Raw genomic sequence first — 10,574 nt, 5'->3', positions numbered from 1 at the left:
GCTGTCAGAACTTTTATTAACTTCAGTAAAATGATGACTAGAATTTAGAAAGGAAAGTCTCAATATATTTTGTAGAATTATATCTAATCGTACTGTATTCCTAGGGATGTGGCACGTGAGTATTTTCCAGTTAGAACTGATGACTGGATTGTAGGAATACAATTTGTGAAAGGTACCACTTAATTAGAACGAGTCTCATTCATATTCGGCTGTAACGGCGAACAATGGCACCTCCATACATCATAAACATGATGAAGATTCGGTGTGCAATTTTGAACGCGAGGACGCAACATTCTAATTTTAACAGGCTCTCCTCCCAGCACTCCTCCCACAAATTGGTCAAAGGTCGTGATGGGGGGGAGAGTGTCCGAAACACCGCTCCTCTTGGTGGGTGTATAAATACCAGTCGTCACGTCTGTTCTGCAGAGATCAGCTTAACACAGCCGACGAGATGAAACTGGTAAGTCTAGACCGCGACAGCCTAAGGCACATTTTTACGAAACACAAGGTTATACTCGTAGCTGTCACTTTGCTTTGAAACTTAATTTCATAGTTCGGTGGATGTATTAGGCTCTTGGGAACTTGAAAAGTTATTGTAACAATATTTCTTTAATTTTTTATAATTTGCTTTACGTCGCACCCTCACAGATAGATCTTATGGCGACGATGGGACAGGAAAATGCTAGGAGTACGAAAGGATCGACCGCGGCTTCGATTAAGTTACAACCCCAGCATTTTCCTGGTATGAAAATGGGAAACCACGGGAAATATTCTTTAGCGCTGCCGACAGTGGTATTCGAACACAATATCCCCAGAATGCAGTTGGAGCAAAAAATGTGTTCCTAACCATTAACTGGGAAGGTACAAAATATTCTAAGTAATAGAGAGGGAATAATGTCCGGTATAAGATGAACCAGTAGTGATATTCAAACAATTGAACAACCTTTTGTTTTAACATAGATCTGTCTTCATTAAACCGTCATTAACAATAATAATGTTAATTGATTTACGTCCAACTAAATACCCTTAAGGTTTTTGGAGAAGTCGAGGTACCGAAATTTAGTCCCGCAAGAGTTCTTTTACGTGCCAGTAAATCTACCAACACGAGGCTGACGTCTTTGAGCACCTTCAAATACCACTGTACTGAGCAAGGATCGAACCTGCCAAGTTGGGGTCAGAAGGCCAGCGCCACAATCGTCTGAGCCACTGAACCTGCCACACCGTCATTGAACCTAGAGACACCGCTGTATGATAGTTAAGTTTGGAATTCTGGGTGATGAGGTTCTTCCTCTAAAGTTCAATATTGTGCGATTTAAGCTAAAAAAAAGTCGTTCTTATTTGAATATATACTGGGGTTAACTTTTACCGAACAATTTCGTAGCATAGCGGTATTTTCAGGAGCAACGACAATGTTATAACACAATATTAGCATTATCTTGAACACTCGCACTCAATCCAACCCTACGTATACTGTAGGTGCAGAGTCATAAATGGCGTAATCCTGCTAACAGCCTGCCTTTAGGCGTCTCTGTTTGGGGCATGGTGACTAGCTTTCTGTAGGCCGGTCAATCTCTTGATCTGATCCGTCTACTGCAATGGTATAAACGTTCTCTGGGTCTTCGGCCGTCAAATTTCCAATGTCTCTGGCAAAATGACCGAAGTATTTGTTTTTGGTTGATACGGATGGACACTATTGTTCTGACACCCAGCTGTTTGATGATTGGTTAGGTGTGCTATCCAGGATATTCGGAGTAATCTCACATTTTTAGAGCGTCAATTCTCCGACGATCACTATTTTCAATATCATCGTCATTGTCATGACTATTATCTGACCCCATACCCCTGCTTGATTCTTTTAAATATGCTGCTTTGTTTCTTCTTTTTATTTTGAATTGTCTCCTGTACGATGTCCTTTCTTCAGCCAAGACCTGGCCAAAACTTTAGATCCCATTTATTGAGTGACAAACCTAGAAACTTGATATATCTCCAATATCAAGCATATAACCTTTAAGTTTTTCGGAGTCCAAACTCATGTATGGTTAAGAAAAAGAAAATGAATTTACAGAGAAACATATTTCTTTCCTGAAAGAACATCATCATTTTATCTCAAATCAATAAATAATCCATTTCTGTAAATGTTATTAAGAATGAGTGATTATTATGAAAAAGTTCAAAAGCGTTTTATATTTAAATTCTGAGTTTAATGCGTTAATAATAATTGTAGAAATATTTGTCAGCTTATTTTATTGAACTCCGGCTGTTGTATGCCTTCTCTCAGTTGGCTGTATTAATTGTGCTATATTTAATTAATAAGCGGTTTGCTCAGATCCATGAATTTTGTACTTTCTTTCCGAGGGGCTAAGTAGTGCAACTTTCTGTTTGTAAATCTATTCAGAACAATTAACGCTTCTGTTATTGCACAATAGATTCTAAGCGGTGGTCTTGTAACACGCTTTCTTTTTTTTTTCCATTCACAGATACTGCTTGCCTGCCTGGTCGCCGGAGCGCTAGCCGCCGGGCCTAACCCTGACCAAGTTGTGCCCATTGTGTCCCAGGAGAGCAACATCAACCCTGACGGCACTTTCCATACCAGGTAATATCATCTATTGGCACTTCACACTCCTGTTACGAGATTAGGAACGTAACCTCTATGTCACTTTACCTCACTGAACAAAATTAAGTCACAGTTTCTTTTCTGAATAAGTATCTCTGTAAGAACGAGAAAAAAAGTTGGGTTTTCTTTAATGATTGTGGAAAAATTATTGATGTAATAAAATAATCCCACGTTATATTACTTTGTAATTTACCTCAGATTTACCTTAAATAAGTAAATTTCCACCTGTAAGGAAAATTACTCGTTGCTGGTAATGAATTTCAATGCCAATTTAGAAAATCCATTCGCAAGTCAATGATGATTTTAATGTACTGAAAAGACTACAAGCGCCACAAAATACAAGATAAGTCTAACTATTAGTTCAGGACAATTCAGATGACAAATAATATAATTTCTTTATAAAATAGAATTAGTAAGTTTTGTTGAACAGTTCTAGAATGAGAGCCGGGACAATAATGCACCGCGCAACAACTTCAAATATAAGCATCGAGGTATACGAAAATTTACCTGCCGGGCTGAGTAGCTCAGACGGTTAAGGCGCTGGCCTTCTAACCCCAATTTGGCAGGTTCGATCCTGGCTCAGTCCGGTGGTATTTGAAGGTGCTCAAATACGACAGCCCCGTGTCGGTAGATTTACTGGCACGTAAAAGAACTCCCGCGGGACTAAATTGCGGCACTTCGGCGTCTCCGAAGACCTTAAAAAGTAGTTAGTGGGACGTAAAATAAATAACATTATTATTATTAAAATTTATCTCAAAGACTAGATTGTACGCGCGATTGTGACTTACCAACGATAGGATCATGGTAGGATTTGTGCAGAAAATGGTGAAAGTGTAATAATAATGTTTGTAATAAGAATTATCTCAGAATATCACACACATATCTAAAGTCTCCTTCATCAAATGTGAGGTGGTTCATGCCATTTACAGTAGAACAGATACGTTAAAATTGCAATCATTGAAGTCATTCCTATGCTTCGTATTGTCTTGTATTCTTCATATTCATAGCGCCGTGCAAAGTATCTCGTATATCGTATCCCAAGAAAAATTAAATAAGGAACTATGTTCATATCAATGCAAGACAGATTACTACCTATATCACATAGTTCTTTTTTTGCTAGGGGCTTTACGTCGCACCGACACAGATAGGTCTTATGGCGACGATGAAATAGGAATGGCCTAGGAGTTGGAAGGAAGCTGCCGTGGCCTTAATTAACGTACAACCCCAGCATTTGCCTGGTGTGAAAATGGGAAACCACGGAAAACCATCTTCAGGGCTGCCGACAGTGGGATTCGAAGCCCCTATCTCCCGGATGCAAGCTCACAGCCGCGCACCTCTTCGCGCACGGCCAACTCGCCCGGTATATACCACATAGATTAGTAACATAGAACAGTGCCACGTCTGTCTTTAGCCTATGTGTCCTCTGTTATTTCCCTTTAGTAAAAGTGGAGCTGGTTCTTGTTGTTTTGTGGGGAAGAGCAACTTGAGCCCCTTAAACCATGATTGTTTGACAGCAGTTTCAATAAAATTACATGAAAATTCACAATTGCTGTTTCAGTGAGGTCGAGGTTTACTTTTATAATAAATCGTACTGCAAGCCACTTTTAAGTTTTCTGGAAAATTACTGCGAATTTAAGTAGCAAAATAATGGAATGATTTCTAATTTGAAGTGTTCAGTTCAGGGAAAGGGATGTTATCCAGATGTACTACATCGCAAAAATAATCATCACCGCAACCCGAAGTTTTTAGTGCCTCTCGAAATATCTTTTTATATGCCCGGCCTTTATTGACTTCAAGAGCTAACGAGATAACGATTTATTTCGTACACTGGAAAACCACATGGTCATATACAACGACAGAAGTTCTTTTGCTATGTGTTTTAAATCACGCTGACTCAGATAGGTCTTATAAAGTAGGACCGGTCCAGGACCGGCTACGGAGCAACCATGGCCTTAATTATGGAACAAGTTTGAAAATAGGAAACCACGGAAAACCGTCTTCAGGACTGCAGAGACTGCTTCGAAGCCGCTATCTCCCGAATGTAAGCTCACAGCTACGTAACTCGAACCGTGTAGCCAAATTTTACCTCCCCTTAAATGGCGGTCATGTTTCTCATTCTCTTGACATAGTGGTAACGAATAAAAGCGTCATCCCTCCTGGTCAACATATCTTCTCTACTGCAACGATGAAGGCAGCTTCCCCCTAAAATTCGCTAAGTTGTGTTCTCCTATTTCAATAAACCGACTGTACTATGAACAAAGGAAGTAAAAGGTATTGTCTCAGAGAGTAAGTAAATACTCTATGTAGTATCCTAATGCACTGTTAAAATATGGAATGTAATATGTACTTTCAACTCTTTTGTAGCCGTGAAATACGTTTTTACCTGTGCAAATCTGTAAAGAAACTATTCGCCTTCTTGCGACGAATGCGCATATTTGAACTTAATCATCGGTCGGATACGAGATACTAATCTACTGATAAATATGTGGTGAAATTGTTGCCCCGGTCTTGAAACTCATTAATAACGGCCAATTGGATTCGTCGCAGGTTTCCTTTTCAGTTTAGTAACCAGCGGTTGAGTAAATTACATTCCAAACCCTTCATCAATCAAGAATATGCAGCAGAGCTAGGAATCAGACCCAGAATAGTCAGACGTGAAGTTACTACGATTACCTTATTATTTTTTTGCTAGTGGCTTTACGTCGCACCGACACAGATAGGTCTTCTGACGACGATGGGATAGGAAAGGCCTAGGAGTTGAAAGAAAGCGGCTGTGGCCTTAATTAAGGTACAGCCCCAGCATTTGCGTGGTGTAAAAAATAGGAAACCACGGAAAACCATCTTCAAGGCTGCCGACAGTGGGATTCGAACCCACTATATCCCGAATGCAAGCTCACAGCTGCGTGCCTGTAACCGCACGGCCAACTCGCCCAGTACTACGATTACTATTATCCAGACTGCAGTAGCCTATCAACAAGAATTTCTCCTTCAAGTTCACACTTCACACTTCAGACAAGCTATTTGACGTTGCACCGACACAGACATACCTTATAGTGACTGCAGTAGCCTATCAACAAGAATTTCTCCTTCAAGTTCACACTTCACACTTCACACAAGCTATTTGACGTCGCACCGACACAGACAGACCTTATAGTGACGAAATGACAGGGAAGGGCTAGGAGTGGGAATGAAGTGGCTGTGGCCTTAATAAGGTACAGCCCCAGCATTTGCCTGGCGTGAAAATGGGAAACCACGGAAAACCATCTTCAGGGCTGCCAACAGTGGGGTTCGAACCCACTATCTCCCGAATACTGGAAGCTGGCCGCACTTAAGCGACTACAGCTATTGAGCACGGTATCCTTCAAGTTCAAGGCGGGTCCTGAGGTGGGGGGTAGTGCACAAGACCTAGAGTTATCTAGTGTTCTTAGGTTGTAAGCACTCCTGGTCACGTAAAGGCGAGGGTAAGGATGTCTGATCTGTCACGGTTCTGCTTCATCGATGAAGCGTGTGGTAAGGTCAAAATGTCGTCGCTCTCTGATCAGTGTCACGGGTAGGCCTATAGGGAGAATGGTGTAAGTGCTCTGCCAGTACCAGAATATAATTGCATGTTTCTACTGTTCATGAATGCTTGACAGGAAGGAAAATACATACCCTCAAGAGAGTTCGGTTTACTCAAGAGAGGAATTACATAGTTGTTGCCAGAGCGTCTCATAAATGTCCAAGTGACTGAACTTCCTTTCTCCGAAATGGTTTCAGAATTTAGCTTAGCAAAGGCGTTTTGAGAATATTTTTGACTTATGCCTAAAATTATCATTATTTCAATACTGTTAAATTTATTTTCCAAAAGGAAGTATTTCGATATTCATATTTTTCATTGGAGTGAAAAAGAGCCCATTATGCTTCTTCGTTAATGCCTTCAAAGAAGAACCTAAAATTTCATAGGATCTATTAATTTCAGTAAGATGGGAAATTCAGGTATGTTCATAATTTGGTGCTTAGGTAGTTAATAGAAGCGTTGAACTGTAGCAAGTTGGAAAAGATAACATCACAACACCACGACCACGTGACGTAAAATTTGAGGCTTGTTTGCTAGTTAAAAGGTTCTTTAGTTGCTATCACTTTGGAAAGATCTGTAAAGTTTCAGTTCCTGCCTTAAAATCACCGATCATTTGGAGCCCTACAACCTGACCCCGCAATCAGCTTGTTCGTCTGCAAGCTGGGGAGTCTTGGGAGTGAAGAGACAAGCTGCTCGACTAAACGGTATGCCCCGAGCTGTCAGTGGAGAGATGTCGTGGAATATCATTAGCAAATGAATAAGCTTGAATTGAGTTTTTAAAAGTAAGAAATATCATAATATGAAGAAAAATTAGGAATTCAAGAGGACAAATTGGGTTAAAAGGAAGAGGAATTAGGGACGGGAATAATTTACCAAGGGAGATGTCCAATGAATTTCCAACTAATTTGAAATCATTCACAAAAAGACTAGGTTAGCAACTGATAGGGAATCTGCAACTTGGGCGGCATTCTAGTGCGAATCGGTGGTGGCTGTCTGATGATTGATTAAAAGCTCTGGAATACTGGTTTTATAGGGTCTGCTGTTTACACCTGAAAGACGAGACATGTTGAAATGAGGCTGTCATAGAGAGATCCCCAGGAGGTAGATACAGCCTGTCAATAGGCTGTCAGTTGTCAAGACATGATTATAAAATTACATACTCAGCTTGTTCATCCGTAGGAAGGTCACTGCCGTAACGAACCACGTGGAATATTGAACGAAGTGTAACGTCATGTTAGAGAGTTAACAATGGCACCAACACATCTCTTAAAGGGGCAGCTCATTGTGGTAAACATTCCTGATGTGGAACTAATTGGATTATTAAAACTAATGGAAGGAGCCCGACATTCTCGTGTTATGGATTGTCAAAGGAGAATTACATTTTCCTTTGTCAAAATAAGGTTTAGGTGTAAGGTAGTAATAATAATAATAATAATAATAATAATAATAATAATAATAAGGTAATAATATCTTTGAAAAGCAAAATAGAAGCCATCTCCGTACAACACTTACATATTCCAGAAGGGCAGGAAGGTAAATGTTTCCACTATTCGTAACTGCAGTACTGATCGGAATCGAGTCCTTCTTTTCCCCCTCATACTAATATTTGTTGTAGACTGAGTGAACCTCAGGGCTATGTGCCGCACCGGATGTGGAAATATCGTTTCTGAAATTTAAAACTTTCTAATGGGGAATTGAACCAGCGTCCTTACGGAAGAACAGAGCACGCCTCCACCACCTTGGCTAGGAAGACGCTCATCACATATTGTCGTATATTCATTAAAGAACACGATAATACGTCTAAATTAGTGGAGCTTTTATTAGACTATTAACTTGCAAACTCACAGTTCCAAACGAAGGAATAAATACGCCCTTGCAACTCGCCGTAAGTCTCGGCTTGTAGGTTTGAAATCACCGCTACTCCCCTGCATAGAGCAAAGTTTCAATAGCAGCTGTTTTAGTGACTATTTACTAATGTTACAGTATTAAGCCATTACTCTCGCTTAACACTGTGTACGATATTCTGTGTTAATTCTGGATGTCTTCGCTAGGACTGTAGTTTATTGTGAGTTACATTTTGTGGGCTGATCCAATAAGTAAAGTGAAGTCAAATGCGACTGCAGGATTTGTTCGAATAAAATGCTTGGTGAGAATTCACTCGATGTCAGGACTTCAGACAGGAAGAATGCATTTTTTAGTATTTATTGTTAGGATGATTAAAATACGATTGCGCCCGCTGTTCAGTCGCTAGGCACAGTAGCGCATACATAGTACCGTTTCCTGATAAATGAGGTCGGGGATGAGGTGAGATGAAATTGGATGTGGCGTGTTTTATCGCCGGATGCCCTGCGTGGCGCCAATCTCAGTTAAGGAGTTAATGCGGATGAAATGAACGATCGTCAATGAAATTAGATAAGAAGATAAAAGCAATCGGCTGTGGCCTCTGAATACGAACTGTCTCAGCATTCACTTTACGTGAAACCACAGAAAACCATTCCCAGGTCAGACGACAATAGGGTTCGAACTCATTCGTCTCCCGACCGCAGAGGTTGTGGCGCGTAAACACGTGCGACTACTCCGCTCGGTTACTGTGTTATATTGTATATATTTCTCCTAATTTGTTTTCTTATCTTTCTGTACTTAGTGAGATGCTTTCTTTCTTCTTATATATTAACTTGCTTCTGAGATGATGATGATAATAATAATAATAATAATAATAATAATAATAATAATAATAATAATAATAATAATAATAATAATAATAATAATAATAATCAAGCAAAGTATCTCCATACAGGCCATGAAGGCCCTGAGAAGTGTGGAAGGTAAAGGCTTCCACCATCCGCAACCTCGGATCTTGGTCGGCTAGAGTGCTTAGCTCTACGCCCGGCCGCCTTTACTCACAGAAATTAACCTGGTACTCATTTTTGAATGAACCTCAGGGCCATATGTACCTGCGAAAGTGTAAATCTCGTTTCTTAAATTTGTCGACTTCCTGACGAGGATTCGAACCCACGTCCTTCCGAGTAAACCGTGCACATCTTTACCACCTTGGCCAGGCATCCCCCAATAATAATAATAATAATAATAATTATAATAATAATAATAATAATAATAATAATAATAATAATAATAATAATAATAATTGTAGTAATAAAATTAATAATAATAATAATCATAATAATAATATTTTTTTTTTTTTGCTTTTATTGATCCTTGAGACGTCAGTTATCATCTGTGAATACTAGGGTCTATGAGCCAGTCTGATAGCCTGTTGAAAGTGTGATATCAGTAATTTTCTGCGGCTTTGCAATTTATTGGCGATATGCTTAGAAATAACAAGGTCGTGGCCTCATACCTAATACATTGATCATATTATTGTGTTCCAGTTCTCGGCATGTTGTTGGCTGCCAATAAACAATGTTTCCAACACCTTCTGTTTCAGCTATGAAAGTGGAGACGGCAGCAAAGCAGTTCAGGATGGTCAGCTGATCCGCTCTCAGGATCCCAAGGAGCCTGATGCTCTCGCTCACTCCGGAACCTTCTCCTACACCGCTCCTGATGGCACCAAGGTCGAGACTACATACACCGCTGACGCTGAAGGTTTCCATCCCCAAGGCTCTCACCTGCCTGTAGCCCCTCCCGTGCCCGAACAGATCCAGCGAGCTCTCAAGTATATCGCCGAGCACCCACCACCACCTGAACCTCAGGCTCAACGTCAAGCCTAAGAAACAGCAGCTAAAACTCCTGATCTTCTACACGGCATAAACAAAACGAGACATCCTTCTCTGACGACTTCTACAGGATCTCTTCTTCAACACATAGGTTTCGCTCCAATTCAACACTTAACCAGTGCGGTAAAGACAGGAAACACCCCGAACATAAAATTCCCTAGTCTTCTTCTTTATGGAGCAGTCCACAGTCTTTAATCTGTAAATATGCAAACAGTTTTGTAATAAATATCAACAAGTTAAACAAACAATTGGTTAGATATCTTTTAGCCTCATTTCACTACAATCTGTCCTCTCCTTAATCCAGACCTAAAACAGCTAATGAGTGGGGGGAGAGAAATGTTCAAGACCATCGTAATCTATCTGATATGAGAACGTTTACAGTCAGACTACATACATTCGAGCTTTGATGTGACGAAATCATTGCTCACCTTTGGCCTTATAACTCCGGAACTAAAGATCTGATCCGAATGTTTGAGATACCGTTTGGTTAAAAATGTGGGAAATGAGAGAAAACATTACCCTCGATGGGCCTCGGTTAAACACGCGGAGTGGAGGTAGCTCCAAAAATTGAGACAATTTTGAGTTGTATGATGTGTTCGCGATTAATAACTCCTAAACCAAAAGACATGCGCAGGCCTTACAAGATCATGGCCATCAGGCGGGCTATTTC

At 40.3% G+C, this 10,574-nt stretch overlaps 1 protein-coding gene across 1 annotated transcript; it reads left to right on the top strand.

Moving 5' to 3' along the window:
- Positions 1-438: 438 nt before the first annotated feature.
- LOC136868209 (endocuticle structural glycoprotein SgAbd-4) lies at positions 439-10,097 on the top strand. Its single transcript, XM_067144760.2, has 3 exons — positions 439-460; positions 2,478-2,593; positions 9,616-10,097. The coding sequence occupies exons 1-3, from the start codon at positions 452-454 to the stop codon at positions 9,896-9,898; spliced, it is 408 nt and encodes a 135-aa protein (XP_067000861.2). The 5' UTR covers positions 439-451; the 3' UTR covers positions 9,899-10,097.
- The last annotated feature ends 477 nt before the right edge of the window (positions 10,098-10,574 follow it).

This window comes from Anabrus simplex, chromosome 1 (genome assembly GCF_040414725.1).
Source record: "Anabrus simplex isolate iqAnaSimp1 chromosome 1, ASM4041472v1, whole genome shotgun sequence".
NCBI lineage: Eukaryota > Metazoa > Arthropoda > Insecta > Orthoptera > Tettigoniidae > Anabrus > Anabrus simplex.
The sequence above is the reverse complement of the archived record's forward strand: the minus strand, read 5'-3'. Positions and strand labels throughout refer to the sequence as shown.

What these genes read in the sequence shown, in the direction of transcription:
- LOC136868209 (XM_067144760.2), top strand. An exon ending in GACGGCACTTTCCATACCAG is followed by an intron (nt 2,594 to 9,615) that starts GTAATATCATCT and finishes CTTCTGTTTCAG; the next exon opens with CTATGAAAGTGGAGACGGCA.